The sequence below is a fragment of the Balaenoptera borealis genome (genome assembly GCF_965194805.1).
Source record: "Balaenoptera borealis genome assembly, chromosome: 10".
NCBI lineage: Eukaryota > Metazoa > Chordata > Mammalia > Artiodactyla > Balaenopteridae > Balaenoptera > Balaenoptera borealis.
The window spans coordinates 96,600,723-96,628,497 of NC_138874.1; the positions used below are offsets into that span (position 1 = coordinate 96,600,723).

Sequence of the window (27,775 nt, forward strand, 5' to 3'; positions counted from 1 at the left end):
AGCCTGAAATCAGACAGGCGGGAGGTGTAGCTCTGAATCAGCTGCTTGATAACTGTGGTTCTAGGTGAGCAGATTAAATCCTATTTGCTTTTAACTGGTAAAATAGGGATGAGGGTGAATGTAGACCCTCCCGGTGGGGTGGCGTGAATTAAATGAAATAACACACATTTAAGATGGCCCAGTGCATGATACACATTCCAAGTGCAACAAAGGCTGTAAACGTTAATACTTCGGACAGAAATGGGACAGAAACTTGCATGACGTGGATACTAATATACTCTAAATATTCACCATCTACAGGAGGGGAGTTGGCCTCCCATTGGCTGAATCAGTTAAGATCTTTAATATTCAATATTATACACTCTACCTTCTAATCCTGCCAACAGGTCAGCAGCGATTGGCTCGTCTTTTGAACACAGCAGGAAAAAAATACCAAAGTCAAAACATGATAGACTTTAGGTCCAGAATGTTAAAATACGGTAAAGCAATTGCCACAAGAGTTTATGGCAAAATAAAGAGGACTCGTTTACAAGAGCAAAACATAAATAAACTATCAAACACGATTAAGCTAAGCCATATGGATGGATGTAATCCAAAAAGTATGGAATAAAACGTATATCAAACCTCTTTATAAACCGACTGCAAATTCTGGCCCTATATAACGCTGCTTTCTCGTTTGTTCTATAGAAACTTTTAAAATTGAAATATGCCAAGGATATTCAACATTCTCTAGCATGAGCCAAAGTACCTTAAATTTATCTGGCCTGATTATTTCCTGGTTCTCAGAATAACTGAGCTCAGCCCATTCTTTCCAGAGCCATTGGAAGCGGCCTTTTTTCCTCTCCGGCTCTCCTCTGGGTTCAGCTGGGAGGCAAGGGGTGCCTTTTCCACTCAGCAGCTACCAATTAACCACCTCCTAAGAGCTCAGCAGATGATCTATTTTTTAAAGAGACCAGACAATCTTCCACCAGTGCAATCTACATTAAATAGAACTAAACATCTGACCACCACAACTGAAGGTTAAATAAACACATTTCCTCACAGGATTAAGTAAAGTAAGGCTTCTTAATAACACCTGAGTCCAGGAAGCCAGCCACAGTGATAACACTTACATGTTGCAAGGATTCTAAGCCACTGTCATCACCACATGAACCATGTTGCACAACAGCCAATGACTCCACGGAGAAACGTGCCCTACTCTCTGCCATGTGTGTGTTGCTTTATCTAATGGTCCGTTTTGGTTTTTTTTCCAGTTTTCTCCTTGCCATGTTAATTTTCTCTGGGTGGCTAATGCTCAGATCAGTAAGAAAGTCAGCAGCAATTTTGTTTTATTGACTTTGTTTCACTCCACATTTAATAATGCCAGATAATAACTGCAGAAATACTGTATGGAATCCAAATCACATACACTGGACACAGGGATGGAACGTTTGTGGATTTTCTCCTTAATGTATTTGGCCCAAGACTCAGGGATAAATTTCTTCCCTGAGCACATGGGATAGTCCAAGTAATATACCTTCTAACTTTAGAATATAAAGTTCATCTTTAGTTTATCAAAACAAGACAAACACCTTTCTAAATTTAGACCAGTGACTAGAATTCTCTAAGCCTTGACACACTCTTCAGTAAAACGATAATTAATGATGATATTAGCAGGTATCTCACAGGGTAACCCTATGAGGGCTGTAGTAAGAGAAAACACTTAGCACAGTACCTGGCCAAGAGTGAGTATTCAGTAAGGAGCTACTAGCAGCAGCAGCAGTAGCAGCAATAACCTGAAAAACTCATGAGGCTGGTGAAACTTTTTGGAAGTCAACTGGCACTCATCAACAAAGCTTACAGCTTTTAACCCAGCAGATCTACCTCCTGGTATCTATGCTAGAGAAATAATCTCATATGCAGCCCAAGGGGTATGTAAAATGCTGTTAATATAATGTCAAATTTGCTGTAACAAAGATAACTCAAGTTATTTAAATGCTCATTATTGGTAAAATTATTAAATAATCAATATTATATTTGTTCATTGTAATGTCATGCAACAGTTGAAAAGACTGATCTACATGTATCGATACCCACAAAAATATCTCTAAGATGTGCTGTTAGGTGGGAGGAAAAATGCAAGTTCAGAACAGATGTGTAGTATGATATAATTTGTATTTGGGGGGGGGAAACCCATGAAAATACAATATGTTTTACTCATATATTCCTACGTGGTTATTTACCCAGGAAAGCACATGGCCCTACTGAAAGCAATGAGAGGGAGACCCAGGACTCTGGTTAATGCCATTGGGAAAGAGGCTCTCTCCTTCTGCTGTTAAGCATTTCACGACTGTTGGTTATCTCTGACACCTTCTGAAAGATTCTGGCCAAGGATGAAATGCATTTAGAGAAGTGTGGAGATGAAAGCTGGGAAGGGAGATCTCTGATGACCAAAGCCCTGGGATCTGAGGGGGCTTGAAACTAGGGCTATCCCTTGACATTACAGTTCCAGGAGCAGTCATTTCCCTCTGTCATGGAGTCAGTTTGAGTCCCATTTGTGTTTTTTATTTGCAAATGAAATACACTCAAACTTCCAGCTCATTTCTCCTTCCTCTCCACCAATGTTTTTTAAAAATATTTTTAGCCCTATATTCAAATAGAATTTTATGTAAAAGGCTGGCATGTAAATCCAACCATGCAGTGAAAAGTGAGATCACAGCCCTCAGAAGACTGAGCCAGCTCGGCTGGGGCACTCACTACGTTTCAAACAGGAATTTCAGAGGATATATCTGTGTTCCCCTAGACAAACCAATTAAACATTTACCACCTCGATTTCTTCATCACAAATGGGAATAATATGTTTCCTATCTACTTTAGGTTTTCCTAAGAAGAAAAGAACAGCTCTTAGGGTACTTTGGGAAAATGTAAAGCTTTTTAAAATTTAAATCCTTGTTCCAGTATCAAATCTGAGTCCATAATAAAGATTTATTAACCTTAAAATGGAGCATCTCAAGCGAAGAGATGATAGTCTTCAAAACTTACCATGATATCAACCCCAAAGTACAGCAAACTCTTAAGCAAATAAGAGTATCATCTAGAGTTATAAAGAGCCATAGAGATCATCTAGAACCAGGCTGGCAGATAAGTTTTCTCTCTTATGCTAACTCAAATTTGTTTCAGTGAATGTTTTTTGAGGCCATCCTAGCACAGTGCGAATGTGTTTCAAAAGAACAGCAACATCTGCCCTTGGCATGAGAAAGTAGGATTGGAGCTCTCATGCTGTGTATAGGAAGTCCCCAATTTAGCTCCAACTTCCACTTTGCCAGTGGGGAAGTGATGATTGACCACTAACACTGGTGCAGCTCTGATGGGCATGAACTCCATGTTGGAGATTCTGAGGCTATTCCAACATAAAATTTATTTGTTCAAGTATTTGAGCTAGATGTTCCAAATTATATTATTCCAAAGATCCCAGGCATCTAATGAATTCCTCTTCATCTTCTGTCACCCTTCAAATAGAGAATTCAATTAAGCATAGAAATCTTTCCCAGGAGAAAAAAAAAAAATTCTACAAGTCAATTTGATAGCCACAAAGTACTTCCAGGGAACTATTGAGACCTCTGGATCCTCGGTCATTAAAATCTAATCCAGGCAAAGAACTAGAAAATATCTAAGAAGAAGGAATAAGCCTTTATTCATGTCCTCAGGGAGGAAGACTTAGTATTAGTAATGGGTAGTTTAATAGGTCTTTTCTGTCACAAGTTTTTATTCATCCTGAGGGTTTTATATTTAAAGACACTGATTTTTGCCATTTGAAAGGTTCACGTTCTCCCTTGCCTGTGTTTAGCCTTAAGAATTAATAAATATATAAACAAGCAAATATACATACACACATACACATGTACACAAAAGAGAAATATAGTTAAGTAAGAAAAGTACTCTGCCTGTAAGAAACAAGCATTGTAATTTGTAAAATGAACAAACAAATGAGAAATTAGCCCTGCTTTTAAGAAATGAGCATTCTAACTTGTAGGGGAAAAGTCATGCCAACTAAGGAATGCCACTTGCCACCCAGTTCTACAAGAATTGAGTCATTAGTCACTGCAATTGTTGACCTACAGCATACCCTGAAAAGAATTTAGGGCGAAGACTGAGAATAAGGAACTCCGTGCTCTGGGAAAACAGGCAGAAAAGGCCTTCAGACAGTCAGATATGTTAAGGAGAAATTTTTATGAACCCGGATTCTTGCATCTTCCCAGACTTAGAAAAGCACTAAAACCATTCAATTAGGTATCCGTTCCTCGTGACTAGCAGCAACCTTCCGAGATATATGCTTGATTTGCACGTACCCCTTTGCCAAAATTATATATATATACCTGCTTCTCCCTCTACTTTTGACACAGTTCCTCAGAGGAACCTCACAGTACCTGAGAAGCTGTCTCCTGAGCTGTAGTCCTCAGTAAGTCCCCAGATAAAACTGAAACTCACAGCTCTCACATAGTATTTTTTTTCAAGTTGACAGTCACAACTAAAGAAATGCAATAATGTGCCCCAGGTGGTATATCAGCTATGTGGGTAGGGCACAAAGAAAGGAGGGGTCAATTTTATACTAAAGGATCCACAGGCACTTTGGAGAGGGGATGGCATTTGCTATGAGTCCTTAGGAATGAATATGAAACTGAGAGCCTGTGAAAGAAGTGGAGTTTAGGCCCAAAGAGAAGAGTGTACATTTGAATAACTTCTGGTACTTCAGCAGGGCTGGAGAAGGAGATACCGGGCTCTGAGGGGTGTTGGAACATACTATGAAGGACAGTCAATGCCCGGTTAAAGAGCCAGGCTTTATTCCGCAATGGAGAACTACTGGAGGAGAGAAACCCACATAGATGTTTAGTAGAACAGTGGCTAGGAGCTTAAGCGTGCATGAGATTTATATGCCTCAAACAGTTGAGATTCTGATCCAAAATGTCTGATTCCATTAAATGGGGCCTAGAAAACTGAAATTCATTCAAAGGGACCTTGTTAACTGACTCTGGTGGTTCTCACGTAAGTACTGAGGCCCCTATTTTTCCTAAATTCACTGCAAATAAAAGATTGCAGCTGCCACTGCTGATGGGAAAGAAAAGGTCAGTAAAATGAATCTGACCTTTCCCCATGTTCCTAGTGTACAAGTGGGAGGTATTTTCAAAGTATCCAGTATCTGTCCTAAAGTCCGTATCCGCAGAGTCTTATGGGGCATGGACAACTTTGGGCCCCACCATGCATACTGGTTCTTAATTCAACTTATTATCAGTTCTCCACAGCTAGGAAGAAGGACCACTGTCCCCTTTAGGCACATCATGCAGAGTTCCTAAGGCTCACACCAGTTTTAGGGGACCAGAGCAATGTTTTAATTTATTTTAAAATCAAAAGAAAAAAATATAAATTTTAGCTCAAAGACAATGTTTAAGTAAATAACATTATATGTCAATATTTGTTTTTATACCAACGCAGTCATGAAATATAACTGTAGTATATTTTTATAGAGAAAGAGGCCCCAAAGGAAAAGTGACTAGAGCTCATAAAAGTCAATATGCAGCCAAGAAAGAGAGGGTGAGAAAATGCAAAAGGATTAAAAACTCTTTACATTGGGCACTGACATGCATCTCTTGCATATCAGAGTGTGTGAAAGAAGACATTTATTATTCTAGCAAAGAATCTGAAAAAGAGAAAGGACTTTGATTCCAGGGAAGAGATCATTTGGCTTTCTACATCCATGTATTAGTTGCTGGGATTTAAAAATCCTTCCAGAGAATTCAATCTTTAATTAGGATCAACATCCTTTGAGGCACAACACTCCAGACAACCATTTAGCGTAAAGGGTGCAAGCAAGAGCAGTAAGCAAAGAAAACTTGATGTCTCTCAAACGGTCCCTTAACCATGACGGTGGCTATGTATTTGAATTTCATAAGGTTTCTGGAAAAGGCCCATCTGGCATTCAATTTTATTTTAGACAGAACCCAGATGTCAGCAGAACAAGTAGTTAAAAACAAAACTACTGTTGGTGACGTCAATAAACTTACATGATTATTCTGCAACTCTTTCCACTCAGAAATTGTCTATACACCACTGATGGGTTATTATTTTGTTACCATAGTTCTGTTTAACTCACCTTTCTGCCTGAAATTTTATTATTAGGAATTGCCTGTGTTTTACATGATGAAAATGAATTACTCTGATAATCAGGAAACATGTAAATACATATTTTTTGAAGTGGCTCTTATATTCAAATTTCTCACTTTGGCATTTGAAGCCCTTCAAAATTTGGCGACAAGGGAACTTTACACTGCTCTCTCAATAGTATCCAACTCTCTACCTGAACTCTAGCCAAAATGGACCATGTGTAACTTCAGTGTATTGCCAGTATTTTCCTAATGTCATGTCCTTGCTCAAGTTGTTCCTGTGAATGGAGCCCCATCCTCACCTGGGCCCATCTCCCACACCCCTCTTCTGAGAAGCCTTTACAGGTATTGCTACTCAGGTGGGCCCTTTCACTTTTTCAAAGCTCCTTGATACTATTCTGTACCTCTCTTACTGGCTCGATTATTTTCAACATTATGTTTTAGCTATTTTTATGCATTTCCTATCTCCATCATTAGACTGAAAGTACATTACAGGGCATGGGCTTTAAGCACAAAGCATTGCATATAATTGGTGCTGAGTAATGCCCAGTAAGCTCCTTCGAAAGAACACAAATAAGCTTAGAATAGCACCTCACTGTCTTTCTACTTACTCTGCCTTACTGTTCTTCATAGCACTTAACACCACTTGAAATAGCATACCCTACATTAATTTGTGAATTCGTCTTCCAATTAGGATGTAAACTCCATGAATGCAGGAACCTGCCCTTTTATTCACTGCTGTATCTCCAGTGCCTAGGACCTTGCCTTGGATATAGTATTTGCAAAGTAAATATGTTTGAACTGATAACTACTTATAAATAAATACATTATGGGGCATGTGAAGATGGAAAACATCCCGTGGCCTTTAGAGCTGAGCCATCTCAACTAATGTCTTACAGCTAAATATGTTTACTTACGTGCAACTTTTCACACCCATTCAGATTGTAGGTGAGATAATTTGGGGGATGTAATAGAAAATAATCTGTATTAGACCTAAATGAAAGGCCACGGAAGGGACACAACTAGCAAACCAAAGGATGGCTTTTATGGAGGAGGTATTTTGACAAAGCCACACAGCAGGGCCATGTTTAAAGCCAGTAACAGAGATTCTGTGTTTGAAAAACCCTTGTAAAGGACTCTTAAAAAGAGAGAAAAAGCAGCAAAAATCATAAACAGGCTATTATCTTATTTAACCCAAAGAAGATCACACACTTTAGGCATTTTATACGTTTCTGGATATAAAGTCTGTGAGTCACAGAGTGACATTCATACAGAGAAAAACAGATGGAAAGATAAACTACACCAACTTCTAGCCTTTGGTAAGAAGAGAGCAATGACAACTTGGGAACCTAGTCGGCACAGCAAAAGGATTCCCATTTGTAAACTGAACAAACACCTACTGAGTGTCTACTGGTGTCAGCGGCTCCGATGGGCACTGGATACACAATAGAGAATGAAACAGATAAAGTCCATGCAGAATTCACCACATAGGCTCTCAGTGAACTGTCCTCTCCTTGAGTCCTTCTTGGCACATAGACAACAGAATGCATTAGGTGTGAGACAAAGGCATTAAAGTCAAGAGGGGCTGCCTAGACAGGAGCAGGAGATAAACACCCCAGGGCAGGTGGTAGCTCTGTTGGTTGAACCCCAAACCATGGCCATCTAAGAAGACACTCTGTCTCTTTCACTTCCAGCTAAGGACCTGGGGTAAGTGCTAAAACTTACTCATTTTTACATTTCTATCATAGGAAACTCCATCTTCTATAACATAAGAAAACTTTCCCCTTTGTTTTTTCCTAAGCATTGAAGTTTATCTTTAATGTATTATTCAGGTTGGGCAATGATTAATTAATCAGAACCCTTTTGTACTGGGAGAATAGAACCAGGCTCTTGGCTAAATAACACCAGATGTTCCAAGTTAGAGTCTGTCAAGAGGATGACAGTGTCAAACATTACTGTTAATTATGCAGTAAAAATTACAAGAGTCTAGAAATGAATCTGGATTTTTAGGGGAAAAGAATTTTCCAGTACTTTTGGCATATACATGATGCTGTTAGAATGCTAGCTCTGGCTAACGGCTTGTATGAAGAGAGAATTAACAGTAAACAAATGCAATATGCCTCAGTTTCAAATTCTGGCTTCAAGCCCATTTAATAAAGGATATTAGCGTATGAAATTGGGTTTGTTGTTCCACAAGTTCACCATCTTCTCCCAAGAGTTTCAAGGAACCGAGCCCACTAGCACAGGCTCCTGTGGGAAGAGGTCTCATCAAACAAAATTCTTAACTTTTAAAAACTAGCCTAAGGGAGAGATTTAGCCAAAACAAATACATTTGTTAGTTAATCTTTCTGAATCTTAGATGTTGCTAGATATGGCTTAATAGCTGATGCCTACATATAAAGGTCACATATTTCTTTTATTCTGCAACTTAGTATCCAGGACTGACAGGCTTTCAGAGAAAATGGTCACTTTTAAACACCTGACAGGGAAAATCAGATGTGAGATATGAATCAATCAAATAAGAACAGGACGATAGGCTTCAGCCGAAAGGAAAAAAATTCCTTTTCCACAATCAGAAGAGGTTAATTCCTGTGAGGAGGAGAATTTATGACATTGCTTTCTGATTTTGAAGGATGTATTTTGATTGTAGAGCAGAAGCCCCAGTGATAAAAATGCCACCCCATTTAGCCTTTATTCCTGGAAAATTCCAGTCCCACTGAATGAAAGTAGACATAAAACGCTTTTAGTGGACCTCTCCTCAAAACTGAATTCTGGATAGAATTCAATATGCCAGGACTTCACCTTGTCAGCAGTTGAACCAAAGCTCCTGTGTGTATCCAAGAAATAGATCAGTCCATCCTTACAACACAGGAAATATGACTGGGTAGTTTCGTTTCAGAACCAAAAGCACCACCCAGAACTACTTAAGGACTAGATAATGTAAAAGGTTTTGCAGGCTGGAGACTAAAAAAAATCTCTATTGTGCCAAAGAAGAGGAGGGTGAATTTTTCCACGGCTCAGGCCTCATCCTTCCCTCCACATCCTTACAATCTCAGGAAGACGTGCTTATTCATTCATACATCCTTTCAGTTCTTCATTCATTAAGCTACTTAATATACACTATGTGACAGATTCTATGTGATATAAAACAACTTCCTTCCTTCCTTCCTTCCTTCCTTCCTCCCTCCCTCCCTCCCTGCCACAAATAACCACTGAGGACCTATTATGGATCAGTGAGCAAGAAACTCAAGGACACTGTCCTCAAGGAGCTGGCAGTTTACTGGATGGCAGCACACACGTGAATAGAAATAATAAACAAGAAAATGTCATACTTAGCTACTCTTGCCTTATGAGGATAACAAAAGAAGGCATAGTGATAGGGAGTGCCTGAAGACGGGGTAATAGTTTAGACCTTTCCAAAGAGCTGGAATTTTAACAGCTGTGAAAATATCTGGGGGATGGCAAAGTAACAGCAACTGCCCAGGCCCTGAGCTGAGAGAGCCATTTTGGCATGTTGAAGGTACAGAAAGTTCAGTGTGTGGGCAGAGCAGTGGAAAAAAAAAAAAAAAAAAAAACCTTAAAGGAAACTCACAGACCAATACAGAGATTCTTAATGTGCTTCTCATTGTCAACACCATTGAATGCATGATGAAAGCTATAGACACTCTCCCCAGAAAAACCCCCAGCCATGCACTCACAGTGATCACAGGCACACACCAAATACTGGGTAAACTATCTCACGGGGGTCATGGATCCCTTGACACCCATCAATATATTTACCGGACAGTGACGGACTCTTGATATAGTAGAAGAAAGAATGACTTTGGGTGTTACGATGCTGCTCTTAAAATCTGATTTAACCGATTCATATTGAGTTGCATGTTTGTGCCAAGCATTTTCAGAGACATCACTAATTTAATATTTACAGAAGGAACTGAGAATCCCAGAGATGCATAACTGCTTTACAAAGTTAGCCTAAATGGACATTTGTGTCCTATCCCCTGCCTGGGCTTGGAGCCTTTTTTATTCATGCTTCAGCTGTTACTTCCAACACCTACACAATTTAGTGTCATCTGCAGGTTTCATTAGCAAGTTGCTTATCAAGCTCTTCCAGGTCATTAATGGAGCTGCTAAATATCTCGGGTCCTCACCCACCTCTGAGGAGGCCTGCTGGTTACAGAGAGACTCATTTATCACTTCTCAGCCATTGGGAATCTAAGGACAACCTCAGACATGAGGATGACATTTCAGCCCAAATCAAAGATCATTTTCAAATTTCAAGATTTGTCCAATCGATTGCACCTCAGTTAACCAAGCCCAAGAGGTTGGACACATTGCTTCTAAGGAAAGCGACCATATATATTATCAGTTTACCAAGATGTTTTTGAGATGGGCACTATGAATAATTACCCATGATAACAGATATAAACTGAAATCCATCCAGGGCAAGCCAGGATGTATGGTCACCTTAGATTTCTGCATCTTCAGATTCAAGTAAGATTTACTGAGCACCAAGTATATGGCAGATATAAATGTATATAAATAAATATATACATATATACACACACACACACACAAATATACATACATAAATATATGTATATATACCTTTATATATCACCTCCTTAAAAGATAATGCAAAGACATAAATTGAATTCCAGCCTCCAAAGTCACAGAAGCACTTTTCAGAACAACAGTATTACAGAAATCCCATATCTGTTCCGAGTCTCCCATGAATGTTTGTCTTCTTTTCACCTGTCCCCATGAATTCTTTTTCTGCTACCTGTCAACTTCTATTCTACAATGGGAATTTTTTTCATCAAATTTTATGGATTATATCCTAGCAGAATAGGCCCTTTTTAGAACATTAGTGATAGGAAAAGGCTTGAAATCAATAGTTGTGGAAAATGCTTTTTTTCCCCATTGAACTCTACAGAAAACTCAGAGCAAACAAAGGAACTCTCCTCTCTCTGATCTCAGCATTTTTACTGAAAGCCATGTGGCTCACTATTACTTCAAGGACAGGACAAAGCAGGAATCAACTACTTTCTAGGTGTGGCAGAATCATGAGGCAGTAACATATCTCACTTGGGAATACATTTTTTATGGGTAAATTAAAAGTCTACAGGCAAAACCCATTGCTTTTCCCTCACTTAAAAGCCACTCAATCATTCACTCAAATGCTTAAGAAACCCTGTCTCAAGCCAAATTCTATTTAAAATCTTTAATTGTGATTTCCACTAGTAGAGTTCTAATGCATTAGTCTCTCCAAACATGCATCCCTCTCTTAAGTTTTAAAATGCATACTTCCAGGGAAATCCACTTTATACATTTATGATTTATTATATTGAAATAAGAACAGCTTTTAGAAGACTTTCTGACATTACTCGAAGTACTTGAAATCTTTATTTCTAAAAAAAAAAAAAATTACAAATCATATTTTGCCACAAGTAAATGAAATCAGACAGGCCAAGGTTAAGTAGATAGTTGAATATGAACTGCAGAGAGAACCAAATATGAAAATTTTTTCTTTAGCGTTTGTGTATTTTTTTTCTTGAATCAGAAAAACCTATTTAGTCAACTGAAAAAGTGACTCCAACTGGAAAAGAAGGTTGGTTTGCAACTTTGAAGAGTTATATATATTATTTGAAACATACATATCGACAACAATACAAAGTCCTCCTGCCAAGTTCACTGAAAATGCTTGCAAAAGTCTTCCTAGGGCAAAAGAAGAGGCAAATCAAATGATTCAAAAGTCAAGAAGTTTTCATTAAAAACACAAGTAAGCAAAAACCCTCACGTCTCATAAAGATTTTGGTTTCTTCCCATCACTGCTGGGAGTTTGCAAGAGTTCCTTCAATCACACAAGTTCACCTCCTGCTGCACTTAACTTGTCTACATTTAGGAAATGCACATACCTGTTTGGCATTCTGACATAACTGACCAGGAGTGGGCACAGCTATCAAATTTTTAAGAGCTCCCTAGGTGACTTTGATATTCATCAAGTGTTGAACACCTCTGATTTGGGTGATAATTATTTTGAAATGCCTCCACAACAAATGGTTGGAGAAAGATAAGGGCTGTGGTGCAGAAAGGGGAAACAGGAAGTAGAAACCTTCACAACAGGTAAGATGCAAGTAGAAAGAGAACAGCATCTTAAATATTTTTAACTTCAATATTTTCACTGTGATAAATCTTGGGGACCTAGCGATGAACAAAACCAGCCTGAGACAACGTAGAATTCTAACTGTAATAACTTTTTTAAAAGAAAAGTTGTATGGTACTGTGAGAGCATGCAGTTAGGGGTTTTTGTTGGCGAATCTCATGAGGAAGTTTCAGCTGAGATCGGAAGGTGGCGAAGAAATGAACCAGGTGAAGAGGGCAGGATTGCAGGCAGAGATCAGCACATGTAAGTTACCTGTGCGACAGAAGACAGCTGGGCATGTTCCATGGCAGAAAGAAGGAAAGTCTGGCTGGAACTGAGCGCAGAAGGGGAGATTTTAACTGGGAGTCACGGGTAACCAGGGAAATGTCACATTTAGAGCCTTGCTGAAAGACTAACATGACAGCCTGGGGCAGGGAGTGAAATGGCCGGGCTAAGTGCAGAGAACTCTACTCCTTTGGACATTCATTAATCAATAGCCAAGCAGCAACCACAGGGCAGGGGCTATGCATGGACCAGAGTGGGTTCTGGGTTGTCAAACTCAGTCCCGACATTAATTTCTTCTCTGACTTGAGCAAATTATTCAGCATCTCTTTCTTTTATCTATAAAATGCAATGAATAGTGGCGTCTACTCCTAAGGCATACTAGGTAAAGATTAACTGAGATCACGATTCTCGAGCCGTCACTAGGACATGCCTACTAAGTGTTAGCTATTCTTATTAGGATTCTCAAGAGCCACGTACTGGAAGAACAAGTCACTTACCACCCCCTGCTCACCCTCTCGCCACATAGGGAGAGCAGGGGGCACGGCCACGGCCCCATCGTGCAGGGAAGAATGGGAGCGCTATGGGCCATCAGTCTGTGAGACACAATGTCCTTCCTCTACCACTGAGCTTTTCTTTGAATTTTAATTGTTCTCTGCCAATTACTGGGAAATAGAACAATGTGCCCTGTATTCTGGTGGCACAGAAGCTGTAGTTTGCAGAATGCGATTGCTCATGAGGACGGGAGAAAACCATCTCTCATCATGTCATCAGCACACACCCACTTGTAGCTAATTCAAAGTTTTATAGGAAGCAAAATAATGTTTGTCTGTTTCATTCAACTCATTTATTAGTGACAAAGAGCAAAAAGGGAAATAAGTTGATCCAATTGGCTGATGCAATGATGAAATTTACTCTCTGTTCACCCAAACTTCTTCTAGGGCAGAGGGAGAAAGCTGGGGTTCTCTCTCTGATCTTACTATAGTTTTATAGTGAATATCCACAGCCCAGTCGTATATGGGAGGTTCATGTCACTAAGGCCACAGGTAACTGATATGTTCACAAATGAAACATTTTTAGTTGACTTAATTTTTATTTTCTGTTTGTCTTTTCTGTCTATCCCTCTTCCACCATGCCCTGGGTGGTTTTCTTGTCATCATATACCCAGAAACTTTCCTTATCAGCTCTAGCATCCAACTTCCCCTGTCCCAAATCCTCAGCTTTATCACTGACTTCTCTGTTCTAAATGTCATCATTAAAACGCCAAAGAATGTGACTGGGTCACACAGAGAAGTGAAAAATACACCATCAGAGCTCAAAAGACAAGGAAAGGATAAAATCAGCATTGTTTATTCTCAAATAATCAGTGCATAACCACTTTATGGAATAGAGGCTTCCCCAGAAAAAAAAAATGGCCATAAAATGAATATCTTGAACACAAATACCAGTTTCCAGTGATCATTATTATAAAGCCAGTAAATGTATTCTTTCCTCTACACACACAAACACAACCCAATAAATAAGTCTGTTAGAAAAAGGAATCAGTTAGGATAATGGTCTGTCCTTTATGTAACAGGCATTTTAAAACATTATCAGTCTCTGTCTTAGGAGTCATAGCCCCAAGTCATGGGCTCATCTTTCCCAATTTTGCATCCTCCGAGGACCCAAGTGAATTCAACTCCTGAACCCGAACAAAGTAATTCTTTCTCATGTTAAACTAGACTCAGGTATAGAGTTTCTACACATTACCTGTGGCTGTCTCTCCTAGTCTTTTCCTCCCTCTCTTCTTCCTTCCCTCTCTGAATCCAGGTTCTCAAAATGTCTAATAGAACTGAGCCTCACTATCTTATTTTACCCAAAGATTCCACCATTTAACAAAGGGCAATAATAGAAAAAATATTAAAGTTTAGACAAGACTTGTTTTCAACTTGGAAATTCCAAATTCTATATAGTCAGTTCACTTTAAAATTACATTCTTAAATGATACATGGAAATAGAAGCATATTGCAATCAACACATTAGTACTAATTCTTCTGCCCACTTCCTTGTTCATAGAGAGCCATCTTCTAGGGGCAAGGAACTAGCCATCTTCTAGCCATGTCAGAAGGGGCAAGGAACTCTCTGGAGCCGCTTTCATTAATCCTATCCATGAGGGATCTACCCTCATGACCTAATCACCTCCCAAAAGCCTCACCTCCAAATACCATCACCTTGGGGGTTAGGCTTCAATGTATGATTTTGGGGGAAACACAAGCATTCAGTTTACAGCACCTCAAGTGAAAGGAAACCCATTTGACTGGCAGAATATTTTTGCTGTTGATAAGAGAAAGAGTACATAGAACTTTACAACGTAGCTCTTATAGAACAAGACTAACAACCTTCCTGTAACAGAAATGTGTCTATCAGCCCTATTTTGAAGATATTTGAGACACCTAAAGTCAACTTTTATCCAATATTACAGATAAACAGGCATTTCTCATTAATAAATATGATGGCTAACAGGTTTTTTTTTTTGAATTTTTGAATTTTATTTTATTTATTTTTTATACAGCAGGTTCTTATTAGTTATCTATTTTTTACATATTAGTGTATATATGTCATTCCCAATCTCCCAATTCATCCCACCACCACCCCCCCACCACTTTCCCCCCTTGGTGTCCATATGTTTGTTGTCTACATCTGTGTCTCTATTTCTGCCTTGCAAACCTGTACATCTGTACCATTTTTCTGGGTTCCACATATATGCATTAATATACGATATTTGTTTTTCTCTTTCTGACTTACTTCTCTCTGTATGACAGAGAGAAGATCCATCCACGTCTCTACAAATGACCCAATTTGGTTCCTTTTTATGGCTGAGTAATATTCCATTGTATATATGTATTTAAATAGTCAACAAAGATTGTCATTCAAAAATATAGACTGTGTTACATTATTAACAATAAAATTACCTTGACTGTAATTTTCTTCAGTGATTCAGAAAGTGTTCCAGGGTATATGCTGTACTGTCTCAGGGAGCAGAAACTCCCAACTCAGAATGTCTGAGTTTGAATCCCAGCCCTCTTCCTCATCTGTTTGGTCTAATAAGTAAGCTGCTCACCATCTCCACGCTTCAGGATCCTTATGGGTTAAAATGGAAATGATAATACATGGGGATGATAATACTACGACCACACAGGGTGATGAATCAGTATACGTAGAACCGTGTCTGGCACGTAGGAACTAGAAAATAAAGGTTAGCATTCACAAATATTGCAGCTATTAACTATCACTAAAGTACTGAGCGACAGAGAATTATGATTTATGATTCCAATTGTCTAAGATTTTATCTTCAAGTACTATGACTGAAAGCATTGCAAATCTGAATCTATCTGATAAGAATTTTTCAACTTTTCAGAGAAAACTAGGGAAATCACTAACTGTAAAAGCGCATTGCTAATAGTACTGCCCTGGGTTTTTTCATGTGCTGAAACTCTTCCCTGTCATGCATCTTGTGACAGGAAACCAATAAGCCATCTTTATGTTTTCATTGATCTGAATATGTTTCCTATGACTAGTGTCTGTATAAAAATTCCTATGAATAATCTAAATCATCTCTAACACAGAACACAAAACCTGTCTTTGTTGTTTTCTTATTGGAGCCTAGGGTTACAGGAAGGCCAGCCAATAAGCTCAGAACAAGGGACTTCACTCCATAGAGTTGGCTCCTACCATGAGGCTGAAAGCAAATCCCACGCACACATTATAAAGACACTCTTTCAGTAAAAGTGACAAATGCAAACAGTCTAGTTTTGCTGAAACTGTGACATGAAGTGGCTATAGTTTCCCACCCAGTCTTATTTTTCAATGTTTTCTATGCCAAGATAACGACCTTAAAACAAAAGTAATTACTTTGCTATGTTTCACGCTGTTTAAAGGCATATTATCTCCGGTTGAGACAAAGGCTCTCTGGGAACTGCTTAGACGGCAGAAGAGATGTTCAAAATCCCAGTAAAACAAGAAGCCCGGATTTCATGTGAGGTCATAACTGACAATGAAAGAAAATGTCACAGAAACGCTGTGGATGTCAGATTCAAGGACCTGCAGTCCTGCTGCTGTAAAGAATCCAGGGGATGCTGTATAAAGGATGCGCCTGTTTAGTGCTTTGCCTATGAGCTTTATGATGAAAGGACATTTGGAGCAATAGGAGATGAGACAATAATGAATTCTGTAAAATGAAAGGGACCTCGGAAGTCCATCTGGCCCATCCTCCCGCCATCAAGTGGGCTTATGCTCTGCAAGCCCAGACAGAGGAGATCCTACTTTACTTCATGTTTTGGGGACGTCGAAAAAGAGTAAATCGAAAAAAACCTCAGTACTCTACTCATTCAATTACAAAGTACATCAGAATGCCAAAGTACATCAAATTTGATTATCATGAGGGTCAAAGAATGCTTCTGACAGACAAAGTGATCTTAATTTATCATTTGTCCTCATACACAGAATCCTTATCGGTGACAGCACACAGTTCTACCTTAGCTAACAAATCCCCTGCCAGATCACGTCGTACACACACATACACAGACACACAATCATATATGTACACATGTACACCCAGTGTTAAAATGCAGAGAGGAAGATGGAAATGGCAATAGGGATTCAGAAAATCTGGATTCTACTGCTATCTTCAGCGTTTTTTATCTATCTGATTCTCAATAATTTATCATCTATCCAAGGTCTTTTTTTTTTCATCTGCAAAACTGGGATAAAGGGATTGAGGAGGGTTCTTACAAGGTTAAAATTAATTAGTAGACATGAAGGCCTTTGAAGATAACAAAGTATACACCCAAGTGACTTTCTTGGCTATAATTTTTATTGTCCTGTACTTAGTGAGGGTCCCAAACCTGCAAATGGACCCTGCCAGACCTACTCTGCCCTCTGCTCACACAGGATTGTTCTGTCCTTATTTTCCCCAACATGTCCTCAGCCCTTGAGCACCTCCTTTTGATCAAGGGCACCCCCTGTGATCATGAAAGGGAGCCACCCTATTCAATATCCTTGCCAACAACCCTTTTCCTCTACTTTGTGGTGATTGTGACTACATGCCCCCAGCTCACAAAGTTCACTCTATATTAGGCAATATCTTTTTTTTTAATACATGCAAATGATTGTTAGCCTTTAATGAAATGACCTTAAAAAACTGTTCTCTGATTCTGATGATACTGATAGAATCTTTTGATAAATTATCCTTTTGAAATTGTCTACAGAGCCAGTTTACAGTCTCAGGAGGAAAATCCATCCCCTTACTTTGCAGTCACACTTAAAAAACAAAAATCTCACAAGTTCAACTATGGACCATAAAAAATTAGATGTATTTAAGTTTTCAGAGATAACTTAGGGCACATTTTGTACACCAGGGGAACAAATTTGTAAAATAAATTCTATAAACAATATTTTTAAAGAGCATTTAGCACATTTGAAAGAATTCCACATCTTGGGCTGTAGGAATCTTGCAAGAAACATGTCCAGGTACTTTTCTTGGTTGTTTTCTCCTAGGCAATATCTTTTTACATGAGAAAAAAAAATATTGAACCCAACTCATTTTTGCATTCTCTTTATTGCCTCTTATCATGTTTTGGTTACCTTCCTTTCCTCCAGATTTTTAAGGAGCTTTAAAACAATCATATTTCAGTTAATTTTAGTTCATTACCAGCACATAAACCAATGACCTAAAAATGCTCAAGTAAATATTTTCTCCCATTCTGAGGGTTGTCTTTTCATCTTGTTTATGGTTTCCTTTGCTGTGCAAAAGCTTTTAAGTTTCATTAGGTCCTATTTGTTTATTTTTGTTTTTATTTCCATTTCTCTAGGAGGTGGGTCAAAAAGGATCTTGCTGTGATTTATGTCATAGAGTGTTCTGTTTATGTTTTCCTCAAAGAGTTTGATAGTGTCTGGCCTTACATTTAGGTCTTTAATCCATTTTGAGTTTATTTTTGTGTATGGTGTTAGGGAGTGTTCTAATTTCATTCTTTTACATGTAGCTGTCCAGTTTTCCCAGCACCACTTATTGAAGAGACTGTCTTTTCTCATTGTATATTCTTGCCTCCTTTATTAAAGATAAGGTGACCATATGTGTGTGGGTTTATCTCTGGGCTTTCTATCCTGTTCCATTGATCTATATTTCTGTTTTTGTGCCAGTACCATACTGTCTTGATTACTGTAGCTTTGTAGTATAGTCTAAAGTCAGGGAGCCTGATTCCTCCAGCTCTGTTTTTCTTTCTCAAGATTGCTTTGGCTATTCGGGGTCTTTTGTGTTTCCATACAAATTGTGAAATTTTTTGTTCTAGTTCTATGAAAAATGCCAGTAGTAGTTTGATAGGGATTTCACTGAATCTGTAGAAAAATTTACAAGCAGCTCATGCAGCTCAATATCAAAGAAACAAACAACCCAATCCAAAAATGGGCAGAAGACCTAAATAGAGATTTCTCCAAAGAAGATATACAGACTGCCAACAAACACATGAAAGAATGCTCAACATCATTAATCATGAGAGAAATGCAAATCAAAACTACAATGCGATATCATCTCACACCAGTCAGAATGGCCATCATCAAAAAATCTACAAACAATAAATGCTGGAGAGGGTGTGGAGAAAAGGGAACCCTCATACACTGTTGGTGGGAATGTAAATTGATACAGCCACTATGGAGAACAGTATGGAGGTTCCTTAAAAAACTAAAAATAGAACTACCATATGACCCAGCAATCCCACTACTGGGCATATACCCTGAGAAAACCATAATTCAAAAAGAGTCATGTACCACAATGTTCATTGCAGCTCTATTTACAATAGCCAGGACTTGGAAGCAACCTAAGTGTCCATCGACAGATGAATGGATAAAGAAGATGTGGCACATATATACAATGGAATATCACTCAGCCATAAAAATAAATGAAACTGAGTTATTTGTAGTGAGGTGGATGGACCTAGAGTCTGTCATACAGAGTAAAGTAAGTCAGAAAGAGAAAAACAAATACTGTATGCTAACACATATATATGGAATCTTAAAAAAAAAAAAAAAAAAGGTCATGAAGAACCAAGGGGCAAGACGGGAATAATGACACAGACCTACTAGAGAATGGACTTGAGGACACGGGGAGGAGGAAGGGTAAGCTGGGACAAAGTGAGAGAGTGGTAGTGTATATATGGACATATATACACTACCCAATGTAAAACAGATAGCTAGTGGGAAGCAGTCGCATAGCACAGGGAGATCAGCTCAGTGCTTTGTGACCAGCTAGAAGGGTGGGATAGGGAGGGTGGGAGGGAGGGAGACGCAAGAGGAAAGAGATATTGGGATATATGTATAACTGATTCACTTTGTTATAAAGCAGAAACTGACACACCATTGTAAAGCAATTATACTCCAATAAAAATGTTTAAAAAAAAACAAAAACCAAAACAGCCAAAATAAATAAGTAAATATATTAAAAACAAAAAATGCTCAAGTACTCACATTTTCAAATATATCTTCTCTTTCTCTTTTCAAATTAACTCAAGAAAATTTACCCTCTGTCTCTATTCCACCCAGATACATCTATGAGTAAAAACTAACAATAATCTTGCCTGGCAAATATCAGAGCTATGCTAGTGATGTGTTTCATCAACAAAAGGAAAGACAACTTGAAGGAAAATTAGACATAAAAATGAACCAGTTCAGACCCTCTACCAAGTAATCTAATGGTACTCAACAAGAGTTCTTACGAATTCCAATTCTTAGCCATTATAATCTATATCAGAGAAGAATGGATACAAATAATCAAAGGATAAAAGAAAAAAATAATGTGTTCACAAACATCCATAACGGATGCTTAGCACATGAAAAACAAAATGAGTAAATAAATTCCCAAGCGAATATCAGTCTAACATCATAACAAAATTCTACATATCTAATTAAAATCCTTATTTCCAGCTTATAAAAATCAAAGAAAAGAACATGACTTTAAGGCCATTCGTGATCTTTTTCTGTAGTAAAACTGCTAACAAAGACACCATCCATTAGGTTTTTCAACATCCCTTACATAAAGGCCAATGCAATACATTCCATTTAGACAGCAGTACAAGAGAAAAAACTATACTTAGAGAACCAACATGTTTCCCTTTATAAGACAGTAAAAGCTCCATAATTCGCTCTTCTCCTTTTTGCCTTTTTGTGGGCAGTTCAGAACAAAATTCAGGGCTCCAATATAATAGCTGTCCAAATCTACGTTCTGATATAATTATTCTTTCACTCCTTTAATAACTTGGTTGTTTTATTTCACTCATATAACTTATGGTTTCATTTCATCTGTATCATATAATGTAAAATATCTTACAGTTATTTTGGAAATAAGTAGGACATAATAAATGTATGAATGAATCATTGAAAATTGCATATATGCTGATTACATTACAATATAGAAACATTAACAGAATAAGGTTAAGTGAATAATAAATGTGAAACAAATATTAGAAGCTAATCTGAATGGGTAATAATATTAGTAGCTAACCTTTATTCAGTTTTTACTCTGTATCAGACATTGTTAAATGTACTTCACATTTTATTATATCAATGAATGAACACAACAACTCTCTAAAATAGGCACCAGCAGCCTCCACTTCCTCATCTATCAATGAGGAACTGAGGCCCAGAGACGCTAAGTAATCTGTCCAAAACCACACAGTTTGCAGGCTCCATCTATATAATTTTAAATGCAGTTTTATTTACTTAAAAGAGCTCATATTCATAATAATATTCATAAAAATGAAAATTGAATTTAATTTCCAAAGTTGAAGGAAAATCATGTCATTCCTTTCATCTTCATCATTTTTTATTAATATTAACATGTTTAAATTTATTACTACCTCAATAGTATTGTTCTCTATTATTTCAGTCACAATATTACAGATGAGTGAGGCAGTTGAAATTAATTCAGGTTGGGGTACGTTTAGGTTATAATTACAACTAACGAAAGGCACTTTTTATTGAAATACTCATGAAAACATAAGGAGATGGAAGGTTAGAACACCTTAGGGAGCTAAAACTATTGCTAACCTACCTGTCATAACTCAGAATAATTAATACAGCCTTGCCTGAGACATAAGGTCTGAATTTCAGGGTCAAGAAAATAGAAGTTAGATGTTCAAACACCCCAGAGAGACTGCCACCAAAGGAAATGCAACCACTCCATAGGTACCTGGGAACTGATGTGCAAATCATCTGGATTTATGCCATGCTTTTATCACTTCCTTTCTCCTATGTTAGTACCTCTTCTCTCTCCAGTCCCCATAAATTCAACAAGGTCAGAGATACTGCATCTTGAAACGTGAAGTCAGTGATAAGTATGGGTGATGACATAAGAGTTTTACTGTGGTTCAGCGTAGTGTTTTGTTTTTGATCTCTATTGTTTTTTTTTTCAAATAATTCTTTCTGTGAAGGGAAAAATTCCACACTGCTTGTTTCAAACTGTACATGAATAAATATGCTTCCGTAAAACCAGAAAATCAGACAGTGGAAGCAGATGATCTTTCCTTGAACCAAAGAAATGACTGCTAGACACTAGAAACTTGGATAGAATGTGTGTGTTTATTCTCACATATGCTTATGTACATACGTATATATGTAAAAGTGTATGGTTATATAAAGAAATGCACCAACATATTTGGAGGTATTTCTTATTAGTGGAACATATTTCTTATTAGTGGAAAAATGGAAGCTTTTGTGTTCTTTATATGATTCTCTATTGTTTTATAATAAAACTGTATAAAAAACTTTGGGAGGAAATCAGGATATTAAACATTTTTATATTACCAATTCTATTAGAGGGGAACACTCCAACATTACGATCAGCCGACAAAGTTCTGCAAGAACAAACCATTTAAGACCATTTAAAAGCTGTGGCTTATTCAATTCTGGTTAATAAAAGGTAGCCATGTGTATCATATACAGAAAATCAATTCTCAAAAACCAGGATGTGTGACCCTCAAAGATGTTTAACATGATGTAATATCCTTTTGGTGATTTGAAAGGCAATCCAAAATCTCATGGTCTCTCATGGTCATAATAACAAATTCTCATTGACCACGTGTCTTAAGTAAGCCTGGTTATTTGAGTTTTCATGTTTGCATTCTTAATGACAGGAACTTAGCTCTGTATGTTTATCAATTCACATATTATAAACATACAAATATGGACGGTTAGATTCTGATAAATCCTTAGCTTTCTCACACCACAGTTAAGGACTTGAATAAATTTGCAGCTGCTCCCTCACTTCCCGACATTCCCAATTAAAAATGGAAACTCACTGGGGTCTTGTACATTCATAACAGTAACTCTTCAGTCAGAATGAAATCGGGGTGAATTTTCAAAGACTTTAAATAAATGAAGAATAGGCAGAACAGTAAAATAGGCTTAAAATGTTCAGTGGAAATTCAATACTTGCTAAATCTCACTGAGTTGAGAGACATTAAGAACTCTCTTCACTGCCCCCCCTCACTCCCTCCACTAATTAGGAGTTTTTGTTCACAATGTTTAAAATTCTTTTAAGCAGCTACCTGTGGCTTTCCCAAGGAGTTCAACTCATTTCTATTTTAACATTTACACAATTCCCTTGGCTAAGAATAGAAAAGATTAAATAAGGTACCAGCAGCTGGGCCCACCATCTTAGAATCCTAAACTCTGAACTGAAAAGGGCGCGAGACATTATATAGACTTATCGGTCCTACCCCTGTCTCCCCAGCCCCCAGCTGACACACTTGGCTTGATTAATTCTAGGTCTTCAACAGCCTGTCACTCAAAGTTACACATTTTCTACCTGAGGGAGAGAAAGAGTGCGGAGCAGCAGATCCACTCTGGCTCAGTTACCAGCTGTTCCCAAGGAAACAGTACTTTGGGCAAGAAGCCGTAGCCAATAAAAGTGACTCCCCTCTGAAACTTTCCCTCCAGCCTGCCTCCCATTAAGCTCAGTTTATGTAAACAGCTTGCTGCACACTGATCTGCACTTTATATGCTGGAATTTCATTCAGACTTATTCCCTTTGAAGGTGTGTATTTATCAACAATCTCTCCAGAAGTGGGATCTACCTTCCTGATCCTACCCATTCCTCAGCAGACATGAATTCTTTCCTCTTGTTAACAGCAATGTGTTTGGTTGTCGATGCACTGTTATATTTTTGTGTAATTACATCATCTCTGGAAATTCGTTCCACAGACTTTATTATAAAGCCCCAGTGGTGCTGGTACAGATTAAAGGAAATAGCATTTCTATAGTGCTATTTTTGCAAATAGCTTCCATTCCAGTGATCTCCATCCATCTTCAGAACAACCAGTAAGTGTCACTTACTATGATTCCCAACTAACAGAAGAAAGTGAGTCTCAGGTTTCTTGCATAAGGACATCATCTAAACAGTGTCAAAGCAGAGTATAGAACCCACATAAAGGCAACATCACTTTCTTTTGAAATCCCAGAAATACCTCTAATTTGAATGAGCATTCTCTTCCCCTACCAATACACAAATCCCAAGGGGCTCTGCATGCATTCAGCATCCCTCACTAGTATGTTTTGACTCAGCCATGAGAATGTGGCAAAAGACAGTAACAAAAAGATCAGCGTTAACATTTTGTGAGTGCTTCAGGCTTTTAATACCACACCGAATATTCTCATACATAATCTTATTTAATTTTGACAGAAATTCTAAGTGTGGGTACTATTATCTCCCTAATTTTATACATTTCCCTCATTTTTCAAGCTCCCAAGCCTAATAAGTTGCAGAGACGGGATCCAAATCTAACCTGTTTGATTCTAGGACAACTTAGCCACCACTTTCTCATTATAATAAAAATATATTTCTCAACCTTTAAAAAGGATGTTATCAGCCCCTACGGAAACTGCTTCTCTGAAGAGAAGTAGAAATTTTAACGGTTATTAATACTTTAATGATTTTTTCCCCAAGTCTTAAGATTGCATCAAATCAACCTAGATGATTCCTTTTCTCATTCTGTCTGAAACTGAGAGGGCATTTGTCCACTCCTGGGGTTCCAAGCATCGTGAGCATTTGCTATTGCCATTTAGCCATGAAACAGCTCCTACATTTCACTCTGGAGTTTTCTCTGGACCCTGTGTTCCAAAGAGCCTCAAATTCCTTCAGGTAGAAAACTACTCTGTGAATTACTACCATGTTCATTATCCTTTAATCACTTTACCAATAAAAACGTTTTTGATTGAAATGGGAATGTGTTATGCAAACCATAAGGAAACCTGTAAATATTACTTAGTATCTTCAGTCTTCCTTTTCAAAGATAATAGCTACCTGAAAGTGAAAAGCCAGCCATCTGCTGCAAGGCTCCACAAATGAATCTACTACCCTAGACACTTGGAGACCCAAGGCTAGAGAAAAATGAAGTTCAAGGATCAAAAGTCATTTAGTTCATGCTGATTAAGCCTTGACTCCTACATCATATGATGCAAAATACCTACTGTGTTATCATAATTTAATCATTTTGATTATTATTTTCTCAACACTGCTGAAATGTTTCTAGCTAAGAAGCCCAAAATAAGACTGGGTCTTCTATTAAAGATTAAGAGAGAGAAAAGGAGGGAGAAGAGTGTGTTCCCAACCATGTAAGTGGAGGGAATGGAGAAATGACAGATGTTGATTTGTCACCGTTGGGATATGAAAAATCCTGTTACTTGCCATAGGTGGGCCCTCTATGACATAATCTTGCTTAATTAGCCAACCTTAATACTGAAAATGTGGGGTTAATACAGAAAACTTCTAACACTTACTGCATTAGACACACCTCTTTGCTAGGCTGAGAATTTCAAACAATCCAAGAATTTTAAAATGGGTAATATAGGTGGAATTATGGTAAAACTACAGAGGTAATAGGGTAGCAAGGTTTCTTTGGGGCTGGACTGGTACTTAAAATCATTCTGGAGATGAGACTACTGTAGGGATTTCAGCTGTGGAATTCCGAGGTCATTCCCCCCGGGTTCTGCCATTCATGGACTCATCTGTTCTCTAAATGTAGCCTGTCTTCTCTCCTACGACTAACCGGGTCCAAATCCAAGACCTAGGAAGAAAAGTGGCTAGTTGGTTCAACTTTTTTCCCAGGCAACAAGTTGTTGGCTAGTCTCTGGTTGCCCATCTGGATGACCATCTTCTGATCCTTGCCCAGTAGTCTGGGAGAAGGTCATATTGGCCTCCTAGACTTGTCCCTTCTGCAAGGCACTGGTCCCGAACATTTCCTTTGGAATGGGGTATCAATTAGTCTAGCACTCCAAAACATCTTAGTATAATTTTTGTACGCATATAGCTATATTAAGAAGATTTTTGAAATGTTGTATGTGTTTCAGGCAGAGTGGGTGTGAAATTTGGTTCATAAATACAGTTTTTTAGGAACTATTCGTTTCCTTATTTTATACAAGATTTAATTTATCATTAAGAAAGGCATTGTAACATGGTGCCTAAAAGCAACCGGAATCAGACTGCCTGGGTTCAAATGCCTCAATTATTCACTGTGTTACCTTGGACAACTCATTCCACTTCTGTGATCCTCACTCATTTTCCTCATTAGTAAAATGGAGATAATAAAGAGTACCTACTTCATACAGGTGTGAGAATTAAATAAGCAATGTGTGTAAAGTGCTTAGAAAATGCCCGGTGCATTAGGAGCACTATCTTAAGCATTGGCTATGATGATAAGGACGATGAGAAAGGTCATGATGATTGTAGTTCTAAGCCCCATTCCCACAAAGCCGTCAGGAGAGGAAAAAAGGAAGAGTAAAGAAGAAAAGCTAGCTCTCTGCTGCCTCCATGGCAAGCTTGGAACAAAATAACTTTGCTAGCCCTCTTAAGACCCCCTCTCTCTTCCCCTCTTCAAAGTCTTGCTACTTTCACAAAGGTGCTGCTAGGAAAGAAGCCAAGAACTGCCTAGGTTTTGGTAACTGTCATCCTCCTCCCCTCCCTAGCTTGGAGGAATCTCTTTCTAATATGTTCTAGGGAAGCTTATTACCACAAATCCTGAGTCTACTCTGGGATTGGGCTTTTAGAAAGAAAGGCCTGGAAGATCCGTAAACCACATCCATCACTGTTCCTACCGATTTCCTCACTGAGACAACTGAGCAAGAAGCACACTACCTGCTTGAAGGTAACAAGGCAGCAGAAGGTGAAGCAGTAGAAGGTAGTGAAGAGGAACGACAGATTAACCCCTCAAGAGTTATACCTGTTAAATTTTATGACAAATCACCAAGATTTGGGTACAAAAGGGGTTAGTATTTTTCTAAAGGTTATGTAACAAGTATGTATTTGAACAAACATTACTTTAGGCATAAGTCAGTCTGATTCTAAAGCTTGGGTTTTTTTCTTCCCCTTAGAAAGCTCACTATGAGCTTTGGTGGGGGGGGGGTGTATCATCCAAGTATAACAACAATTAATTATATATGAAACCTAGCTGTTGAGAGAACACAATGCTAGCAGACCCCAATAGTCCCTAAAGCACATACTTGCTATTTTGTTGTTGTCGATGTCATGCCTTTCTGACTAGAAACTAAGTTCTCAATCTAAAGAGAGTCTTGAATTTGGTTTGACATTGTAAGTACAGCTACTGAATGTATAAGCACCTCAGGATGAGCTCAGCATTCCCCAGCTGAGGGGATCCTCCAGTGTGAGCATGGAGGGATCTGACCTGGGGAAGGGGATGTGGTCACAAAACTGTAAGATCCCATGCTGACCCCACCTGCATCTCTAACATTTTCATTTTCCAGCATTCTACTGCAGATTCAATTTTTAAAATCACGTGTCTATCCCTGCAAATCTCTTTTGAATTGGATAGTCTTTGTTTGAAAGAGGAGTACAGAATTCAAACCATGTCCTATGCAATGATTCTCTCCTTCAATGCAAAGGACTAATTTTTATCAACTGACTCTTTATATTTTTTTAAAATGGGATATAATTCACATACTCGAAAATTCACCATTTTAAAGCATGTAATTCACGTATAGTCACAGACTTGTGCAGCCATGATCCCTATCTGTTTTCTTCACTGCAAAAGGAATCCCATACTACTTATCAGTCACTCTGCATTCTCCCCATCCTCAAGCCACTAACTTATTTTCTGTCTCTATTCTCTATGGAATTGCCTATTCTGGAGATTTCATATGAATTAATTTGCATAGTATGTAACCTTTTTTG

The 27,775-nt window shown here is 38.2% G+C and overlaps 1 protein-coding gene across 7 annotated transcripts in view; it reads right to left on the bottom strand.

The window, feature by feature from the left end:
- The window catches only part of SORCS1 (sortilin related VPS10 domain containing receptor 1), a 584,051-nt gene that overhangs the window by 471,170 nt on the left and 85,106 nt on the right, over positions 1-27,775 (bottom strand). Inside the window, exon 1 of one of the 7 annotated variants that reach the window (XM_082408269.1) lies at positions 12,556-27,290. The exons of the other annotated variants lie outside the window; for them this stretch is intronic. Coding sequence (XP_082264395.1) covers positions 12,556-12,588 — 33 coding nt within the window. The 5' untranslated portion in view covers positions 12,589-27,290. Of the gene's footprint in view, positions 1-12,555; positions 27,291-27,775 lie in introns of those variants that run through there. 7 annotated transcript variants of the gene reach the window in all.